This window comes from Rhinopithecus bieti, unplaced genomic scaffold, assembly GCF_001698545.2.
Source record: "Rhinopithecus bieti isolate Rb0 unplaced genomic scaffold, ASM169854v2 scaffold_6481, whole genome shotgun sequence".
NCBI classification, from domain to species: Eukaryota; Metazoa; Chordata; class Mammalia; order Primates; family Cercopithecidae; genus Rhinopithecus; species Rhinopithecus bieti.
The window spans coordinates 1,064,948-1,087,042 of NW_016805314.1; the positions used below are offsets into that span (position 1 = coordinate 1,064,948).

A 22,095-nucleotide genomic window follows, 5' to 3' on the forward strand; every position below is an offset into this window, starting at 1 on the left:
CGCCCAGGCTGGATTGTAGTGGCGCAATCTCTAGCCACAGCAAGCTCCGCCTCCTAGGCTCAAGCGATTCCCCTGCCTCAGCCACGTAAGTGGCTGGAACCACAGGTACGCACCACCATATCCAGATATTTTGGGATGTTTTTAGTAGAGATAGGGTTTCACCATGTTGTCCAGGCTGCTCTCGAATTCCTGAGCTCAGGCTACAGGCCTTCCTTGGCCTTCCGAAGTTCTGGATACACAGGCGTGAGCCTCTGTGCCCGGCCAGGAGCTACATTTTCCAGATATTTTGTTCACATCCTCTAAATTGCCTCTCATAAGAGGAAACCAAAAATTAGAATAAACTTCCAGGCCCTAGAATTGGATGTCTTAAGAAATTATGTATATCCATTAGGTTATTTCTGTTTGGTTTTTATTCTTTCCTATCACCAAGGAGATTAATGTCTTCAACTCTCTGAGGACCTTCACAAAGTGTACACTCAGAAAGCCCCTCTGCATGTCTGACCTGAATCTTTCTTGCTGCAGTTTAAATCGCAGATGCTTATATTATTGCTTTAGTGGATGTGGATTGACTAAGTCAATAAACTCCTACTTTGTTTTCTTTTGAAGAATGTTCTCCATCTTCAGACTGCAGAACTTCTTTTCAAACACTAGGTACTTCGTACCTTTTCATGGTATCATATACACATGGATGACTTTAGGAAATTGGTTTTAAAAGTGAATGAAAAGAGGAGTAACATAGATGTTCTGAAACAGGAGTGACAGGAGGAGAAAATAGAAAGTTATTTACTATTTTCAAAGCAACTAAGTAGAAATGTTGATGAAAGAGAAAAAAAAATGCTGTCACTGAATGATATTTCCATCGGAGGGGAAAATAGGTACCAACAAATGAAATCTGACTCATCTTTATAAGTTTCACTGAGCATGAAAATGTCCCTTTAAAATTTCCCATAAGCCATGGCTGGCTATGGGATTTTTCCAGTGCAAAGGGAATCTGAGTTCAGGAGGCCAGGGAATGCCAGGGGGAAAGGGATTTTCTGATATTCAGAAGACTCAGAGACTGTCAGTTTAAAAAATGAAAGTAATATAGAAGGGGCAAAGTGGCATTTATCATTCTATCTCTCCAGGCTCCTGTCTCTTTAATCAGCTAGCCTGATTTGCCCAGTAAATGATTCCTGAGAGAGTCTGTGTGTGTGTGTGTGTGTGTGTGTGCCCGCGCGCGTGTGTTGTAGCTCTGTCAATCCTTGGATTAGAACCAATGATTGCAGCTTGTAGGAGGGCTGTCCAGGGCCAGATTGTACAATGTGTCTCAGTGCCAGAGTATGAGTGGAGATAATTACGGGGAAGTCATACTCTCTCACACCCTCGGCTTTCTTGTTGTGTCCTTCAGCAAAACAGTGGATTTAAATCTCCTTGCACAAGCTTGAGAGCAACACAATCTATCAGGAAAGAAAGAAAAAAAACCGAACCTGACAAAAAAGAAGAAAAAGAAGAAGAAAAAAATCATGAAAACCATCCAGTCAAAAATGCACAATTCTATCTCTTGGGCAGTCTTCACGGGGCTGGCTGCTCTGTGTCTCTTCCAAGGTAAGAGCTTGCTATTGATTTGCCTACGGTAGACCCAGGAATTGTACAGTGTGCTTTATAAGATTCGCAGACTCCCCGAGTCGGCTGTGCTGCGCTGTTTGCAGGTGGAGGAGAGAGCGTTTAGACAGCATGGCTGGGACTTCGTTCTCCCGACTAGGCTGTGAGAATATTGATTTGATTCTGGCTGCTACCGGAATGGGGGAATGTATGTGCATAAGTAAAACGTGTTTAGTGCTCCTGTTAGGTCTGTGGTCGTGTGCTAGGCTCCCTGGCTTCATGCACATTCTTGCACACATATACAACGGAGCACACATGTAAGCAGGGGGAAATGACAGATTCGGAGGGCAACAGGGTTGCCAATGTGTTGCTTATACGACTGGGAAGAAATTACAAGAGGAAACTTTAAATATCCGCCAGCGAACTTGCAAAGCTTTTAAAAGGAGCAAAGCGGAAAAGACAGGCTAGAAAGAATCAGGTTCAGGTGTTTCTTGTGAGGTTCTGGTCAGCGATCCAGCTTCAAGGGATGAGTCAATTTGCAGCAGTGGGGGACAACTGTCTTAGTTTTGAATGTGTTCGGGGGTGTGTTTGTGGCTGGGGTGGGGGGTGTGGATAACAATCAGATAAAAGGAAGGGGAGCCGGGGCTCTGAAATTCTAAAAAGCTTTTCGAAGTTGAAGGGAGAGGCAATAAGAGTCGAATGCTAATTTTCTGTTTATTTATCGGCTGAGCCAGGAGCCCTGGGGGCTGCAGTTGGTGCATGCTTTGATGTTCCCAGTGCTGTGTTCTGTGCATGTGGAATCGGCCTCCACCTTGAGTCCATTTGCTGCACCATGCCCCCACCCCCCCACACCCCATCCCGGCTCTCACGTCCATTCGTTCCAGCAACAGAATTATCCACTGATCAGCTTGCTCCCACCTGCCCTGTCCTTTGGGATGACTAGTTTGCCTCTTTCATATTAAACATGGCTAAACTCTTAAGGATCGAGACAAGCTGAGAAACTTTCCCAGGGTGACCCAGCAGGGCTCTGGGAGAGGAGCCCTCTCTTGGGAGGTGAGGCTCAGTCCTATGCAGTTGTATTCCCAGAGGAAAGTTCCCTCTGACCCAGTGAAAACGATGGGGAGTCCCACCCCCTCGCCCTCTTCTCCCCCTGCAATATGGAGTTCTCCTGATCTGGACTGAGTCCCGAGCTGTAGTCCTGCTGACTCTTCTCCGAGGTTAGGATCTAGGGATTGCTGCTGTTCTCTATACATAGGGTACAGTGGCTGCAGTGTGGATCCACGTAAGGTGGGCAGAGAGACCAGGCTGGAAAGATCAAATGTGTACACCCTTGACTGGGGCTCGACGAAGAAGGCAAGGAGGGGGACAGAAGGGATCTGTGTCGCATGATAAGGAAGTCTAAGGTGGTGAATCTTGCAGGGATGTCCATGATGTCACCTGCTGCACCCAACGCCAGGAGGCATGGGCCTCAGGATCTCCCTTGTCTCCCCTAGGGGCTTTGGTGGGTGTGTGAGTGAAGGGAGTCAACTTGGAGGCATCCTTGATTGACTCCTCTTATATAATATGGAGCAGCATCAGCGTGTGTGTGCGTGCATGTGAGTGCGCCCCTGCTTGTTCTGGGTGCACAAGAATGAAGTGGGGAGGCTGAGTTCAGGATCGGGCACTTTCGGGAAAGCGGTTTCTATGAGGACTGACAGCAAAAATGAAAACTAAGCAGGAAGGGGCAGGGTGAGGGGTCAGAGGCAGGGAGAGGGGAGGTCCCAAGCCCTCAGTAATTTCTCTCCGTCCGGAGATCCATGTCTCTTCTGTCTGTAACATCGAACTGGAGACAATGACCAAACTTCCACCATCAACAGCCTTGCTGGCTGCATGCCAGGAGCCCCAGGGCCATACTGAATTTACATATAAATTAGCATACGTGATTTTTTTTTCATCAGAATAAATGCAGGGAAGCATAATATTTGCTCATACTTTGAATCGTCTCTGAATAGATGAGTAGCAAAGTGGCGGTGCAAATTTATCTAAGGTTCCATCTGATTTTGTGGTCTTGTTCCTACCCTGGGGTAGGGGTGGTGGCGACAGGACTATCTTAGACCTTATCACATTCTACCAAATCCTGAATGTCTCAAAAAGAATGATGGCCTTATTTGTACTACCCTCACCCAGTCAGCCCTGAATAGGCTTCAGTGTGTCGTAATAGAACAAGGCTGCCCAATTTTAAGACAGAACAACCCCCAAAGCCCCCCATATTGCCTGCCCGTCAGATGTGGCAAAGGTGATGTCTGTTCTCTCTTTCAGGGGAAGGACGCTGAAGTCTGCCAGCTATCTCTTATCAAACTTGCAGAATTACTGAGGCAGCCCAGGTCTTGCCTGCAATAATCCACCCCTATTGCATTGACCCAGTGGGACTAGTTAGAATGCAGTACACATTCCAAGGCGATTTTTTCTTCTCCTCTGTTTTTGTTTTAAGCTGGTTCTTCCTAGAGCTGCTACTTCCTGTGCCTCCTGCCTCTTGAAAAGGTGCCTGGTGCTAGTGGCAGGTTAGGAACCCCTTCCTGACCTGCTCCTCCCCCCAACCCAACCAGCAACCATGATCCAGCTTAGGTAGGGAGGGGGGTTTCTGAGGGAATCAGCACTGATTAGTGACGCTGACAGGAGGGGGCGATTAGCTCCCTGGCGCTCTGGCCCTAAGATACACCAGGGTTGATTAAGTAGAGGCATCTCTTTCCTGGGCGCAGACGCTACGGAGCTGGATCAGACGCTGTCCTTTGCAGCACACCCACCGCCCACCTTCTGCCACTGAGAGCCTCTGAAAGGAATGGCTGGTTGTGCTGCAGCTTCCTCTTTCTAGAAAACCGACCATTTCTCCTTCGAAGGATTATTGTTTCTTTTAACACCTTCCCATTTGCTTGGGTAGGTTCCTCTCTTACCTTTCTCATTTCCTCACCTCTCCTCACATCCCGAATCCACTTAGCAGCTAGCTTGAGACACAGACAGGGCAGAGGAGAAGGAAAAGGTGCCTTGGCAAAGTTCACACTCCCCTTCGCACAGCACCCAGGAGGTGGGCAGTGGGCACCGTTCAGCTAGGCAGGCTGGCCAGGTTCCTGCCATGCACAGTACACATGTGGTGCCAGCAGCAGCTTGAACTGGGCAATGCTTCTGAGATTCACGGGTGGCAGACGAGACCATGACAATATTTACTGGCAAAGTGGAAACACTAGCCTGGGATGTTGGGACCCCGGGCCTGATATAGGCATTGTAGGCTCTTGGAAGCATGGCAGCAAGGGGAGGGGTCAGGGAGCCTCACTGAGTGGAACCTGCGTGCCAGGCTTGGGGCTGCCAACTTGGGGCAAGTTCCTGGCAAGGCGTGCACAGTGGCACAAAGGTAGCTCACCTCCACCCTTTGTATTAGGAGGCCACCCCACCCACGGGGACGGCCCTCTGAGCATTCGCTCTAACGTGCCTGGAGAGTGTCTGCCGTGGCCAGCAGGTCTCACTGCATGAAGACCATTCTTGAAACTGCAGCTTTAGTTACCAGGCACAGAGCCTGGTCCTGGTCGTGATTCTTCCCGTTTTTGGTTCCCTTAAAGCCTAATATAAGCCCCGAAAACCCGTCTTATCAGCTGCAATGTACAGTCCCTGACTTCTGTTCTTTCTCAGTAACCCCCTTCTCTAGCGCTGGTTTTAATTCAGGGGTCCTGAATGGTGTTTTCAGGTATCTTTCTTGGTTCCCTGCCTGAGGTGATCGGGTCTAGACTGCCTCCTGGCAGTTTCCTGGGTTCTGCTCTCTGCCTGCGTGCTGTCTGCCATGCTGGTACTGGCTCCTTTTCTTGATGGGACAAACAACCTGGTGTTGATTTCAGCCAAAACTTGTCCGTTGGGATGAAGTGAGCTCTCTCAATATCCCAAGAAATGGCAGAATTTCTGAATCAGTATGGGGCATGTGATTCTGGCGTGTGCAAGAGACACATGCTGGAGATATTTGCAATGCTCTTGCCATTCAGTCATGGTAGATGCACACTTTGGGTAAGATGAACAGGTCTGTGATTTGGCTTTTTTCCAAGTATTTTGAATTCAAGCTCATAGTCTGCTTCTGCCCACAAACTAGAATGCTAAAGATTAAAAAACAAACAAACAAACAAACAAACAAACACCCACATTGCTCTCTATCCTGCTGTAGCAGAGATCCTACAAATGCTTCAAACCCCCAATATGTATGGTCTCCAAGTCTCTAGCCACTTCTAGTGGTCTGAACATAGCTCCATGGGGGACATGTACTTCTAGGCTCAAACTGCTCTGTTTTCAGTAGGGGAAAAGCTTTCCTTCTGCAGGCCCATCTCCCCACCTGCCCACCAGGCTGGGGAGCGACTCCCTTGGGTGTTGTAAGGACTCATTAATGCTTGTAACACTCCAAACATGTGGTGCTAAGTGGAACTCCATGCTGAGATTATATTTATGCAGTTTACTTCCTTTCTGCTCTATTGTCTTGTTACATGTTTACTTTATGTCTGTAGTCATTTGGAATTCAATAAAACCAATTAAACATAAAAAAAGAAAGTATGCAGGAATAAAGGAGTCGACGGCATACAGGTTGGAAGGGTCGAAGGGTACCATCCTAGTGTTCCTGGAAGCATCTCCTCCCCTCTGTGGGAGGTAGCCTCATCTTCTCAGAGAGTGCACTGGGGAAGGGCAGAGGGGCTTTCGAAGGCACTTGCAGGGAGCATGCGTCCCATCCCTTTGCAAAAGGAGGCTTCAGTGTGGGACTGCAGTGTGAATGGTGGAGAGGGGGAGCACTAGGGAGGATGGAGCTAGAGGTAGGAGTTTCAGAAAAAATAGCTCTAATCTGGATTGGCAAAGGGTGGGAAAAAAAGAGCTCTATCCTCTGCTTTGACTATGATTTTGGTCAGTAACCTCTGAGAGCTTTACTTTTTTCTTTCATGTATGTATGTGTGTATGTATGTACGTATGTATGTCTTTATTTATGCAACCTTATGGATTAAGCCTGCTCTTGCTACCACTGCTTAAAACTGAAAAGATATAAGAGTGCTCCGTGTTCCTTCCCATTCTCTCTCCCTCCTTCCCTCCTTCTCTCCTTCTGCCCACTCCCCCTACTTCTCTGTTCTCCACCTTTTCTTTTTCTCTTTCCCTTTTTCTTTCTCCCTTTCGTTTTTCCTTCTCCTCTATGGGAAAAGTAATTGATCAGTTGACAGATCTAGGTCAAGCTGGCAGGGGTTGCTCTGCTTCATGCAGGCTTGCCTAGGAGAAGGAGGGGAGAGCCTGTCTTCACAGTTCACAAGGAGCCCAGCTGATGTGATGGAAGCGGGGAGGGAGGCCAATGGACCGTGGGCGAGTTCAGCCCCCATCAAAAGGTTCTCTGGGATCCTATTAATTACAGAGTCTTCCATTATTTGGTATCTCTCACACTCTAATTTTCCATATCAAATTTATCTTTGCCTATTTCCTGCTTTTTTTTCTCAGCTTCTATAAGCTGCCAGTTTCGGTTTTTCTTTTTCTTCTTTCTACTTGCCCCTCCTTTCTCTTCCCCTTTTCTACTGCTTCTAAAATCATGACAGGAGATCACAGAATCTCCCCTACTTAAGTCATATTAGAGAAATGGCCTTTTGTTTATTTGCAAGTGGAGAAACAGAAACCCTGCCAGAAGAGCTCTGTAAGTCATTTGCAAACTGCAAAACAAACCAAGAAAGATTCACATTTTCATTGCGGAGAAGAGAGTATTTCAAGAGAGACTGTCAAGCTAAGAAATCAAATATTGGAAAACACATTCTTCAGCTCTGTTACTAAGGACATCTTAGGTTACTAAATTTGATTCTTTTTTTTTTTAGCTTCTGTGAGAGTATTGCCCTTTGCGATAATAAAAGACTGATCAAAAGACTGCTGGTTTTGGCTTTACTTACTCATTCAAATTCACTCTCTAGCAGTGCTTCCTTTGCTCATCTTGGAAGTGTCACCAAACTCTCACCCTAACACAAGATCCATCTGGTTATTTATTTGTCCACTGGTTCAATCACATCCAAGTGCTTATTGAGTGCCTACTATGTTCGGTGCATTGTTTTAGGTGCCAGAGATACAACAGTGATGAAAAAGCAACTAATGGATAAGACCAAAGACCTAGTTGCATCTCTCAGATTTGGTTTGGCTTGGCATCCTTTGTCACAAATGGAAAGCAACAACAGCAGTACCAGAAGCAATGGTGGAGACTCCATGACACAGCTTCTGGCCTCCTGTGCAAATGATGACAGATGGCAGGAAAGTAACTAGCCCTCAATCCTTGTTTTGAGACGGGTTTGGGGAGAGGAGGTGCACACCCTGACTCTGGGTTCTCATAACACAGAGATGCTTCCTTTGCTACTCCACACAACCTCTTGTAGAAAAGGAGCTCATGGATGTCTTTGGTATATATAGGATGGGGAAGGCTGCTGTGAGTTCACTGCCTTTGTGGTCATTGTCTTGTGTGTTTGAGTTACTGATTGATGCTGAACATCACTGTCACCTCTCTGGCCTCTCCACCTCCTTTATGCCCTGACTTCTGCACAGAACTGGAGGGCCAAGAAGATAAAGGGAGAATACCAGACAAGGCCAGGGAAGAATTTACCTCAGACAGCTTCTCTGGATGAGGCAAATACTGTTCATCTGACCTCTGGGAGGGATTCAGAATTCAGGGTAGAGCTAAGATAACCTGCTCTATGAGAACCCCTTTAATTTGCTACCCACTCATCATATCTTAATTTAGAGTTCCTGAAATAATACAAATGCATCATTAACAAAAGGAATTCCTTTGTTTTCTTCTGGTGGGATACCATGTTTTGGACGTCACATTGTATAGTTGTTCTCCTACACACCCGTCTTCTTTTAATCCATGGATCGTGTTTGCAGAACTATGTGTACAGAAGTAGCAAAGGTGCTCTGGTGCTCAGGCCGTGTACTATAGCTGCACCCTGAATGTTTTAAGGGGGCTGCTGCTATCTGCATTTCCATCATGGTGGCAGTGATCATTCCTAGGTTTTCTTATAAACAAGAACAGGTAATTACCTTTCTCATAAACCCATGATTCTTCCAAGTCCAGTGGTCTAGAGCAATTATACATCTCCCAGCTTGATCTCAGAACCCTCAGCGGGTAGATGCAATCTGCATTTATTTGCAATACTCTGTCCAAGCCAGTGGTTTGCAAACTTGCCATACCATAGAATCACCTGGGGAACTTCATAAAAATACCAATGTCTGGACCCTGTCACAGACCAATTAAATCAGAATCCCTTTGGATGGGACCCTACACTGATATTTTTAAGAGCTCTCCAAGAAGGCCTCATTTGCAGTCAGTTGAAAACTGTACCTCTAAAGCCATCTGAACATGTTCGAAGACCTTGAGTAAGACACATCCCCTATATGGGCTTCAGTTTTCTCACTTTAAAATAAAACACTTGGACTGAAAGATTTTCAAGTCTCATTCCAAGTTCAACATTTGGCAATACTGCAAATAGTCTTTTTGAGTATAGTTATTGATAGGTAGTGGTGCTAAAAGAAAATACTCAGCACCAGCCTCTGCCTGCAGGAAGCTAAGAATATAAACAGCATCACAGACGAATGAACAGAGTCAGAACATGTCAGCAGTGTGTGTGCATGCAAACTCTACATGCTGTCTCATATATATGATGCTGTGTGTTCATATATGGATGCATTTATTTATCTATAAAGTATCCTTAGAATGGAAGGAAAGGATTAACTTGTCATGGGTAGGGGGAATAGAACTGATAATGACTCTCAATTGATCAATTCCTAAGCCTTCCTTCAAGAGAAATTCAGGAGGCATTTGATTGAGGGTCAAAAAGGAATGTGTTTGAGCTGGATTGGAGAGTGCTAAGCAATGAGTAGCCTTAGAAGAAGCTCCATCCTTAGGTGTGAGAATTACATATTTCTCTTCCACCTAGCCTCCCTGCCCCTCCCCAGGAATCAGTTATCCAGCTGCATTGCTTCCACTGCTCCCTCCTTCTCATGGTCAATAAGGACTCATGCTCAAAACCTCAATGACAATTTTGCAGCTTCATGTGTTAGGTAGAAGTGATGCTGGCTCCACTCCTATGGCCGGGTCAGCTCCTGTGGTGTGTGCAGGAGTGAAAACTTGTTTGTTTTCTGATGGAGTCGGCAGATCTAAGAGGCACATTAGAACAGGGTTACTGGCAGATTTGTGCCAAGTTTAGTCTCTGGACAACCCACACACCCACCTGGCTCCCCAGAGTGTTCATACTGCTTTGCCAGAAAACCCTTGAATCACAACCAGCTCAGGCTCAGAGGGACTTTCAAGATACTTCATTTCAGTTCCTCTCTTTGGGCTCTGACCTCTCAATAATGCAGCTGCAGTAGTCCTCCAGCCTCTGTCTCCAACGATAGGAACTTGCATCTCTACGGAAGTCCATTGCATCTGACTGTCAGATTTCAGGGAGATAGGAGGATGGGAAGAAGAGGCAGGGGAAGAGGTAGGAGAAGGATTCTGCCTTCTTATAGAATCCAGCCAAAGATCCTGTATCTGGAGAGTGATTATAACATAGCGGCCCCAGGGCCAGATTGCCTTGAGCCAAACCTGGCTCTGCCTCTTTCTGGTTTGAGATCTGTGGCAATTGAATCGATCTCTGTGCAACTCAGCTCCTCTTCAATAAGATAGAGATAATTATAGGACTTACCTTGTAAGGTTATTATACAGATTAAATAAGTTAATGCAAATAAAGTGTTTGAATACTGCCTTGTACATAGTAAGCTCTCAATAAATATTACTTAATTCTACTACCCACAGGACTGGTCTAATTTTTCTACAACATGACTGTTTTCAAATATTTGAAACTGTGATTTCCTCCCCTTCTCCCCTGTATCTTCTCTTTACGAGGTTAAATATTCCAAGGTTTGCCTCCTATTTTCTATAAAATCATCCATTAACAGAGTGCTGGTGGTTCTCTCTAGAGTTGTTCTGCTTCCTCTGCGTCCTTCTTCCAGTCTTCTCCCAGTGTGTCCTGGTAACTCAGCATATAAGAGCCCAGCATATTATAGCTTCTCCCAATTCCAAATCCAAGTAGAGTGAAGTCTCAGCTCTCTGGCCAGGTGTGTAAATCCTAAGGGTCTGTCCTCAGTTTGCCTCTCCCCTAAACTGAGGCACTCCCTGCTCCATGGCCTCTTTGGGGTTTCCTGTTGCTCCCTCTGTATAGCACATATGCATGCTGTTCCTTCGGCTTATGCTCAGGCCCCACCCTGCCCCTCTCTACCTAGAAAATGCTTTTGATAATTTCAGACTAAATTCAAAATTCGGAACCCTTTCCTTTGAGTCTTTTTTTTTTTTTTTTTTTTGAGATGGAGTCTTGTGCCCAGGCTTCAGATGCAATGGTGCCACCTCATCTTACCACAACCTCAGCCTCCTGGGTTCAAGCGATTCTCCTGCCTCAGCCTCCAGAGTAGCTGGGATTACAGGCATGTGCCACCATGCCCAGCTAATTGTTTTCTATTTTTAGTAGAGATGGGTTTTCTCCATGTTGGTCAGGCTGATCTTGAACTCCTGACCTCAGGTGATCCGCCTGCCTCAGCCTCTCAAAGTGCTGGGATTACAGGCGTGAGTCACCGCGCCCGGCCGAGTCTTCTTATTCCTTCTCTTATGCTTGCCTTGCTCTTTTTCTTACCTTTTCTGTTCATATCCACAACATGTTAGTGTAGGTGACCTATTTATACGTCTGTCTCCCCTTACCAGGCTGTGGGCTCCTGAAGGGCCAGGACTGTCTTATTTACCTTTATATACCTAGTACACGTAGCACAGCCCCTTGGACAAATGTGACACTCAGTGTTTATGGATGAAAGGAAGGGAGGCAGACCTGAGATGTCACTAGGTATTTCAGCTGCCCTATAACTCTGCCGACTTAAGGTGAGCTATTGTTCATTCAACTCTTCCTTATCGTTTGCCTGAGTTGTTTCACTAGGTATGCAAGAGCCTGACCTCAGAACTTACCCTTTCTATTATAAAGCCATTTTCTTAGATTCAACTCATCTCTTCTGTCTGACAGTTCCTTTTTTTAGATCCTAAATCATTTTCCCCATATATTAGTAATCCCTCCTGGCTGTAATCAGTAATAAACCGGATCATATGGGTACCTATGTAGTAGTACTTGTGGAGCTCAGTATTTCAGGCTCAACTGACCCAAGAGTGGAAAAGTCATTCTAATGGTGAACTGCTCAGATCAGTAGGGGAAGGGGGAAGAACCTACGCTCTACATCTAGGTGAGGTGCTGGCATCAGACGGAAGAATGGGGATAGGGAAGATTGAACCTAAGAAAAGAGGAAAATGACCGGATGAATTTATCCAGTTGGAGAAGGTGAAGTGGTCCAATGTTTTTTAGCTGTTTCTCCAAATCTAGTCTCTCTTTCTTCCACAAAGCTGTCCACTAGGGTACTTGACTCTCTTCCTGAACAGTCAAGAGGGAACTCAGCCCAGACATGGAATAGATTAATCAACAGCTTTTTTTTCTCAATGCAATTGGTGATATATGAACATTTATAGTTGGATAAACCATTTTGCTAATTCTGAGGACAAATAAGAATTAAGTAATCATTCTACGTTTCCTCTTCCTTTTCCATGAAAACTTCCCAATAAAAGGATCTAAATGCCATATTGTCATCTTTTCCATTATTTTCTCATACTGCTAACTCCTTGTCCAAGGTCAAATAATTTAATAATTAAATCCAGAAGCTTTTTCATGGACTCCTATAGTTGTCAGATACCATGGCATTTCACTTGCCCTGTCTCCTCCCCAAGGCAACAATACTGTCTGAACTGTGTTGATTAATTCCTGCTCAAGAATTCCAGAGACTTCTAGTGACCAGACACTCACTACCTGGGTTGTGGCTCTCAGTTCTGGTTGCCTATCAGAATCACCTATGGAGATTGTTATAAAGCAGATGCCCAGGTCTGACTCTCAAAAATTCTCCTGGCACAGGTCGGCATAGGGCAAGTTCATCTCTATTTCAAAAGAACAACAGATGATTCTATTGGGAGGTATAGCTAAGCATAACTGATGTTAACACTCTTTTTCATAGCTGATAAACTATGTGAGAAAGCACTTTGCAATTCTGGCAGGCATTTTTGATGCCTCCTCAATATCAATTGTATCCTTTCTCTTTTGAAATAATACTCTAAATTTTTTCATAGTAGGAATATGTCCATTTAAAATACTCAACTTCCAGATTCTGTTACAACAGGGTATGGTCATATACTGCGGTTCCGGCCAATGGAATACAAGCATAACACGACTGGGTACGGTGTGGAGGGTTGTACGTGGATGGCCTGTGCTTTTTGTACTTTATTATTTTCCCTTCTTGACTTGGAGACTGGGATCCTTCTTGGAGGTGCAGGGTCCCATTTACAAACAGGAGGAGAAAGGACACATATCAAGAGTGACAGAGAAGGACGCTTGTAGGTCAAACCATATGGACTTGCTGTTTGGGTAAATAAAAAAATAATTGAGTATGGGTAATTTCATAGGGGGAACTCAGGTTCAAGATGACCTAGCAGCTGTACCAGCTCTAGAATGCATAGCTCTAAAGTTATCAATTGTGAAAGAAAATCTCCATTTAATTAGTTTTCTTTTTCTTGCAGCTGAATACAATTCTAATGAATCTATGTGGAGCAAAAGTTTGCCTCTCCCTAAGTTTTGCCTTTAGAGCTATCAGGATAGAAGCAATAGTGTATGATCCACTTTCTAAGAGATGACTATCACAGGCCCTACTTATCTTATCGTGGCATTCTTAGTTCTTTCTTGTGATCATTGCATGGCACAGTTTCTGGAGCACTAATCATCCTGATCATTATCTTTGAAACATGACCAGTTTGATAATGATCAACTGAAAAGGTGTTGCCAGAGCAGACTCTGCCAGCTGTAATCTGATTGGCAAAGTAGAAAGTGAACTGTTACTTAGCAGATTTTGGACTTTATAGTTACATAGGTTCATTTAATTATTGTGTTAGTTTCATTCTTTTTTTCAGACATGCCACATCATTGGCTCATTTTGAGGCTGTATTTGTTCCTTTCACACAAAATCTGATTCCACAAGATCCTGCCTATCCTTGCTCACAGGTGATCTTCTCTAAATGATCTTTTTAAATGCTTAAAGCTTTATTGCCCCTGTGTCCATTGTTTAAATCCATTGAAATTATTTTTGGATCCCGATGAGATGTCTTCATCAGCTTTGTGTTATCTCCAAATGATACAGACATGGCATCTCCACATCATTGAATTTAATGATAAAAGAGCAACATAATCGATCCGAAAGCATGGCCGAGTGTTTACTTACATTTACATTTCATCCATTTCAGAAGTATTTGTTCAGACCCTACTAGGTATTAGGCATACACAACAACAAGGCAGGCATAGTTCCTGCACTCAGTGAAATAGACAAGTGACTATCCCGTGGTAAGAGCTGGGAGAAAAGCAGGTCAGTTTGCTATGGCAGCATTTGGGAGACTTTTCAGGACAGGAAAGTCCTCTGGAAGGAAGATATGTTAAAGCTGAGAGATAAAGGTGAATAGATTTAACCAGGTGAGAGGAGAGATGAGTTTTATAAGTGGAAGAAACTGTATATGCTAACGTCTCAGGACTGTGATATCAAATTTGGCTAGATTGAGTGTGTTTGTATGGGGTGATGGGAGGAGGAATGTAGGTGGAAAGACAAGAGGTATATGTAGAGAGGTAGGTAGAGGTCAGGGCTGGAACTGTTTTTATTGAAGATTTTATACTGAGGGAAAAGGGTGCATTGAAGGGTTGTATGCCTGGGAGTAACATGATCACACTTGCAGTTGTAGTGATCAAACAACATGATTTGGGTTAGTGGAAAATAGTTACAATATGGGAAATGAATTGAAGTTGGGCAAGACTAGAGGAAAGGAAGCCTTCTAAGGGACATTGCAACCAGTTAGGCACGAGGTCACCAGAGTGACAGTTGCAGAGAAGGAGAGACATGGGGGTATTCAAAAGTTGTGGAGGTAGAAGGGTTAAGACTTGGAGATGGACAGGGAAGAAGAGGATAAGTAATAAAGAAAGTGTAAGAGGACTTCTGTTTTCTAAGTGAATGGCTTAGAGGTGGGTTTTAGAGAGATAGCAATGAATGCAATTTGGGCCATGATGGGTTTAACAGTAGCTTTCCAATATGAGGTTAGCTAGATGGATCTGAAACTCTGCAGAGATATCTGGGCATGAACAAGATAGTCTTCAACACAGATACAATTAATTATCCAGGGAGAGAGTAAGGAATACATAAAAAACAATTGAGGGCAAGCACTAGTCCTTAAAGGCTGGGAGGAGAAGGGATCTGAGAAAGCAGATTGACAAAAAGTGGACAAATACATAGGAGAAAAATCTGAAAGCATGAGGCCATCAAGGCCAAATGATGCAAATTTGAGGAAGGCAGGAATGTCAGCAGTGTCACATGCTTCTAAAGAATCAAGGGAGATTATATTTAGTTGCAATACTCTCTCCCATGTCCTTGGGGATAACAGTTTTGTGGGGCAGAGCAATGGGGTGGGGATACAAATGGGAAGAAGAAGTGGAGTCAGAAAATGAGTGTCATTATTTCAAAAGGTTCTGTATTGAGAGAGAGAGAGAGAGAGAGAGAGAGAGAGAGAGAGAGAGAGAGAGAGGCAGGGGCCAAGGAAGGAGAGGCAAGAAGGAGGATATGGGGATGGCTGGCCAGGTGAGGCCCTCAGGGAATACAAACAGGTGGGAGGAGTGACGAATCCTGAGCATGGGTAGAAAAAGGAGTCTTGAAAAAGACTGCTTCCGTTACTCTTTAAAGTGAGGAAGGATAGAAGTGTTCGAGAATATGCATTATGATTAGATTCAGCTGCAAATGACAAAAATGATGCAATTAGAGTGGCTTAAGTAATGTAATCTGTATCCCTCTGGTTACGGAAATACTCTACTTTGTCTGTTCATGGCTAGTGAGTTGTTCCCTAAACTCAGGCACCCAGACCTTTCTGCCATCTGGACCTGTTGCACACGGCCTTGCCTCCATGGTCTGAGGCGGCAGCATCTGTGTGCCAGAGTGGAATGAGGGAGAGATGAAGAAGAGGCAGGAGGTATCTGGGCATTGCCCCCTGCAGATGCTCCTGGAGGCCATCACATGGCATCCTTGCTCACCTCCTCTTGGCCAGGACTCAGCCACATTGCCACACCTAAGTACAAGAGCATGTGGGAAACTCACAATCCCCTGTGGATGATAGTATGCCCGGGCAAAGTCAGGGGCCTATCACCATGGAAAGAGGGATGGACATTAAGAAACTATTAGTGTGTCATATGAAAGGAGGAAAAATTAGTATTCCCTTGATAAGGATGGAAGAGGCCCTCAAGTCCACAGGGTTCACATATGGCTAAGGCATTACCACCATGAAACCATGATGTTTCAATATCACCAGTCATTAGGGAACCACAGATGAAAACCACAGTGAGGTACAACTTCACACCCGTTAGGATATCGCTGATGAAATAGAAAAGGAAAATAAATATTGGGGAGGATGTGGAGAAATTGAAACCCTTGTGCATTGCTGGTGGGAATGTAAAGTGATGCAGCCACAGTGGAAAGAGTTTGGGGGGTTCTCAAAAAGCTAAACAGGCTGGGCTCAGTGGTTCATGCCTATAGTCTTAGCACTTTGGGAGGCTGAAGCTGGAGGATTGCTCAAGCCCAAGAGTTCAGGACCAGCCTGGGCAATATAGAAAAACCCCATCTCTACAAAAAAAAATTGTTTGAAATTATCCAGGCGCAGAGGTGCACACCTGTAGTCCCATCCACTCAGGAAGCTGAAGTGAGAAGATTGCCTTGAACCCAGAAATTCAAGGCTGCAGTGAGCTGTGATTGCACCACTGCACTCCAGCCTGAGCAGCAGAGCAAGACTCAGTGTCTAAACAAAACAACATTAAACATACTAAATCAGTCAGTGAATTGGAAAAAAAAATAAACTAAACATGGAATTATCATATGACTCAGCAATTCTACTCCTGGGTGTATATCCAAGAGAATGGAAAGCAGGACCTCACACAGGAATTTATACATCAATGTTCACAGCAGCATTATTCACAATAGTGAAGGTAGAAACAACCCAGGTGTCCATCATCAGCAAATAGATCAACACAATGAGGTCTGTGAATAAATGGGTATTATTCAGTCTTAAAAGGGAAGGAAATTCTGACACATGCTGTAGCGTGGATGAACTTTGAAACCATTATGCTAAGTGAAATGAGCCAGACACCAAAGGACCGATAAAGTATGATTCCACTTACACGAAGTAAGTAGGATAGGCAAATTCATGGAGGGGCTATCAGGGGCTTGCGGGAGGAGGGAAACGGAGTGATTTAACGGTCACAGAGTTTCTGTCTGGGATGGTGAGAAAGTTCTGGAAATGAATGGCGGTGATAGTTATATAATATTGTAAACATACTCAATGCCACTTAATTGTACACTTAAAAAATGGTTAAAAGGGTGAATTTTATTTCATGCATATTTTACTAGAATAAACAAATGAAAATTAACAAAAGAGATAATCAGCTGTCTCTGGCGTAGGAAGGAGGCAGGTAAACGTGTAAGCTTGGTGGCAGGAAGTTAAAGGAGCTTGCATTTGCTAGCTTTTATTTTCCTTGAGTATAATGCAGGCAAAATCTGTGTGTTTGCACACACCTGTGTCCAGATCCACATCTTTGTGTGCATATACCTGCAGCCTGATTTTCCAAGAAAACAAAAGGACTGAACTAGTTGCTCGTGTAATGGGAGAGACAGCTGATGAGTGAACAAGATAATCCTGTGCAGTATTAATCACTTTTCCCTCATGCCACTGTCTTTTCTCTGGACTTTAAATAAAAATATAGTCTACCCCAGTCTTCTTTCTTTATCCCTTTTTTTGATTCTGGTCCTACCATTTAGGGCCATCTCCCAAACATATCCAGAGCTCATCATTTACTCTTTTCTTGCATTGCCTTTTAAGGAATTAAAAGATATGTTTTATCTTTACAAATTACAAAGCATATTCATATCAAATACATTTCTTAATCTCCACATCAATCAGAATATCCTTTCTCATCCCAGGCTATCATTAAGGTTATGAGCTGAGTTTTTTCCCCAAGCCGTTATTTTCCTCATCTTTCAAATAGGATATATGAATTTCCTTGGAAGGTAGTTTTCACATTTAACCAAATTAACTGTGTGAAAACTTTTGGCACTCAATTCATATTGCAAAATTAAAAGCCAATGTTTTTGAAGCTCGCTGACAGCACAGGTACTTGTGACCGGACCTCCCTATCAAAGTCGTCTGCTTCTCTCTCTTGGCTCGCTCTCTCTCCCTCTCTCTCTCTCTCTCTCTCTCTCTCTCTCCCTCCCCCTCTCCCTCTCTCTCTCGCTCTGTTCCCAGCACTCCCCTCTTCACTCTGCTCCATCGCCCCAGCAAACATTGAAGGCTGGTGCCCTTCCACAGCTCTGTACATTTGCAGGAGCTGCTTTCTAACGGGAATGTTCTTCTATGGCCCCAGCAAACACTGAAGGCTGGTGCCCCTCCACAGCTCCACACCTTTGCAGGAGCTGCTCTCTAATAGGAATGTTCTTCCTGCAGGATCAGGACAGTGGAACACTGTACATTGTCATCTTAGTGTTGAGTGATGATGGAGTAAATAAGACCAGGGAAAGAATTTAAGAGGCTGAAAAAGGAGAACAACAATAGCAGAAGAGGGTGACTTTATTTAACAACAAAGTATTATATATTTCAAAATAGCTAGAAGGCTTGAAATGTTTCTACCACATAGGACCAATGTTTGAGGTGATGGACACCCCTAGCACCCTGTTCTGATCATTACACATTCTATGCATGCAGCAAAATATCACAGGCACCCCATACATATGTACTAATATTGTGTATCAACGAAAACATTTGTAAAAAGAAAATAAATCTGAAACCCGCTCCCCTCTTAAAAAAAAAAATGGAGAACAAAAGTTTGTTAAGACTGACTCCAACCCATCATTTTTATACTTAGCCTTCCTGGGGACCCTGGTTTCTAATCTGCCCTGAGAAAAGAGAAAGGGATCTGAGACACCTAACATCATTAGACCAGGACTCTCCAAGCATGGCCTCCAAATCAGAAAGTATGGGGCCAGAACCCAGCAATCTGTGTGTCAAGAAGCCCTTCAGGATATTCATCCTAAAATTTGAGAACCATTGATTTAAAAGAGTGTGAAGACTGAAAGTCGGGAGCTCTTTCTGGAAGGGCCACTCCCAGAGCTGGACATGGGGAAGAGGAAGCAGCAGCATGGACCCTGCCTTTTGGGAGGGGCCTCCGTGTCTCTCAAATACTCTTACCTTAGAAAAAATCCACTAAACCACCGGGACAGAGGAGGCTTGGTGGTGCGTAAGCAGTATAAATATGTACGTTCACGTATTTATGTAAGTACATATAGATTCTCTTTGGCTAGGGCTGCCAGATTTAGCAAATAAAAATCCAGGACACCAGATATATTTAAATCCCTGATCAACAAATGATTTTTATTATGCAGAGCACATACTAATACTAAAGGACTTTTTTTGTGTGTTTTTTTTTTGTTTGTTTGTTTTGTTTTGCAATTCGAATTTAATCGGGCAACTTCTTCTCGTTTTTAGCAGGCATCCTACCTTTTGCCCATAAGTATTAGGTACATCAGGGAAATAGCCTGATCAGAATCAGTGTCTAAAGGTAGAAGTGGGTTTTAATGGCCTATTTATTTACATTTTTATAGGAATGTGTATGAGTTAGCACAGAAGCAAAAGAATGCTGCTCTTTCTGGCTCATTGGATTATTTTAAGATCTGTATTTGGGGAAAGAGAAAGCAAGCAAGAGAACATAGGGGGAAAGATGGTGGTTGGCTTGGCGCAGTGGCTCCCACCTGTAATCTCCCACTTTGGGAGATCGAGGCTGGTGAATCACTTGAGGTCAGGAGTTTGAGACCAGCCTGGCCAACATGGTGTAAACCTCGTCTCTACTAAAACTACAAAAATTAGCCGGGTGTGGTGGTGGCACATGCCTGTAATCCCAGCTAATTGGGAGGCTGAGGTAGGAGAATTGCTAGAACCTGGCAGGCAGAGGTCGCAGTGAGACAAGATCATGCCATTGCACTCCAGCCTGGGCGACAAGAGCGAGACTTCATCACAAAAAAAAAAAAAAAAAAAAAAAAAAGAGAGAGAAAGAGAGAGAAAGAAAGAAAAAGAAAAAAGAAAGATGGTGGTTGAAAGTGGCCCACATGCCAGCAAGTCCTCCCCGCTAGTCAAATAACTGAGCACCTATTATGGGCCAGGCCCTGATTTACAGGACCCTGAGCGAGATAAGCAGCAACCTTCTAGGTTGCTTCTAGGAGGTTGAGCTCCCTGCCTTAGGCCTGGTTCCTGGGCAGGTTTCCTGCAGCCACCCCTTACCTGCCCCAGGTGACAGGATGCCACCCCAGAGGGTGGGACCTTGATGCTGTGGCTGGGCAGTGAATGACAAGCTTCCTAATGAGATGCAGCCGGGGGAGCGGCTTGCTGACAGAACAATTTGCCTGTGCCCAGAATATCCCTCAGCCTCGGCAAAGCGGCAGCCTGGCGGGCGTCAGGAGAAATTTCAGGATTTATCATTCGCCTTGGTGGCAGGTGTGCTGCGAGCCGCTCTACTTCCCGTTGTGCTTTTCCAGACCTGCAGACTGGATGGGCAATCCACCCAGGCTTCCAGAGCCTCAGGAAGAATGTGTAAAACTATTTCCTATTTTTTTCCTCTTCCTGATCTGCTTGTGTTTATGTAAATGACTGGAAAAGCAGTTTTCGGCTTATTTTCACAGCTTAAGGGCTTCGTGAGAAGCTTATTATTGAAAAATTAGAAACTGAAAGCACCGTCTTAGACAATGAAATAGCAACCCAGCGACTATGTGTGTAAGGCTGGGTGTGCTGTAACTGGCTGCCTTGCAAATAGGAACTCCCCTGGGATTCAGTAATCACACACGTGGCAACAGGTTGTCTGTTTCAACAGAGAGTGAGTAATCAAAGGAGATTTGCAGTTAATCCAAATATAACAGAGAAGCATCCAAGGGAAGCCCAGGAGAAGGAGACTAGAAGAGTGAGGGGTGGATGAGGCCGGAGCTTCCTGGTTTGGAGTTCCAGATGCAGCAGAGAGAACTGGGAGAGAGGCGCTCTCTCTGAGTGCTTGGGTTGGTCCATTTGCATTGCTATGAAGGAATACCTGAGACTGGGTAAAGTACAAAGAGGTTTATTTGGCTCGTGGTTCTGCAGGCTGTATTAGTGTGGCACAAGCACCTGCTCAGCTTTGGGTGAGGCCTCAGGAAGCTTTTAGTCATGGCCAAAGAGAAGGGCTACTTTCAGGTCACACGGTGAGAGAGGGAGTAAGCAAGAGAGGAGAAGGAGGTGTCATGGTGTTTTCAACAACAAACTTTCCAGTGAACGAGAATCCATGACTTTGAGGAGAGGACCAAGCCATTCATGAGGGATCTGCCCCCATGACCCAAACACCTCCCACCAGGCCTCACCTCCGACACTGGAAATCCATTTCAACATGAGATCTGGAGGGAACAGACTATCAGCCATGGAGGAACAAGCTGCACAGAGGAAGGGGAAACCGAGGCTTGGCTACACATTGAAGCAAACCAGAAAAATAACAATAACCTGAGCACTCGGCCCTTACACTTGACCGGCAAATGTAAAATTGGGGAGGGATTAATTAGCATTCAGTGATTTACTTCAAAATCCTGAGTCCTGCACTGGATTGGGGTCAGGGGTGGAGAAGGACTTGCTCCATCTCGGCAGGCTAGAAAGAAGAAAGTGGCGTGGGCCTGGGAGACAGTGGAACCCATCAGTGTTTTAGGGAGACACTTTAGTTTGCATGTGTATCTCTGTGGTTCTCAAAGTGTGGTCCCTGGTTGGTAGCATCAGGGTCCCCTGGCACTTGTTAGCAATATGAATTCTCAAGCCCCACCCCCCAGAGAGCCCTCTGACTCTGGACCTCTGAGGGAGGCCCAGCAATCTGTGGATCAAGAAGCCCTCTGGATGATTCTGATGCACGCTTCAGTCTGACAGCCAACGGCAGACCCGGTTACCTGGCCAGAGGTACCAGGAGGTGCTTACTCAGGGTTCCTCTGTGGGCTTCTGTGTGGACTACTACACCCAGTCCCAGGGGAGATCCTGGAGCAATTCTGTGCTGAGCCTTCTGTCCTGATCTTCCTAACCTTGTGGGGCTGCGGGAAAGGCATTTCACATTTATTACACGTGTACTACTACCATGTGCCAGGCACTGCTAAATGTTTTATGTGTGATATTTAATCTTTCCATCAACCTTGTGAGGTAGGGGTTGTACATAGCATTTTATTGCTGAGAATATTTGGGTTCAGAAAGGCCAACTTGCCCAGGCCTAGGTTTCCCGAGCCTGTACCCTTATTCATTCTCACACAGCCTCTCCGCCACATACTTTTCTGTCCCCAGAT

General features: G+C 44.8%; 1 protein-coding gene across 3 annotated transcripts in view; it reads left to right on the forward strand.

Annotated features, from left to right (window-relative positions):
- The first annotated feature begins 1,176 nt into the window (after positions 1–1,176).
- Positions 1,177–22,095, forward strand: part of NTM (neurotrimin) — a 984,038-nt gene continuing 963,119 nt past the window's right edge. Inside the window, exon 1 of one of the 3 annotated variants that reach the window (XM_017872148.1) lies at positions 1,177–1,584. In XM_017872148.1, the coding sequence (XP_017727637.1) occupies positions 1,503–1,584 (82 nt within the window). In that variant the 5' untranslated portion in view covers positions 1,177–1,502. The remainder of the gene's footprint in view (positions 1,585–22,095) is intronic. The other 2 variants (XM_017872147.1, XM_017872145.1) reach the window with 2 other exon arrangements.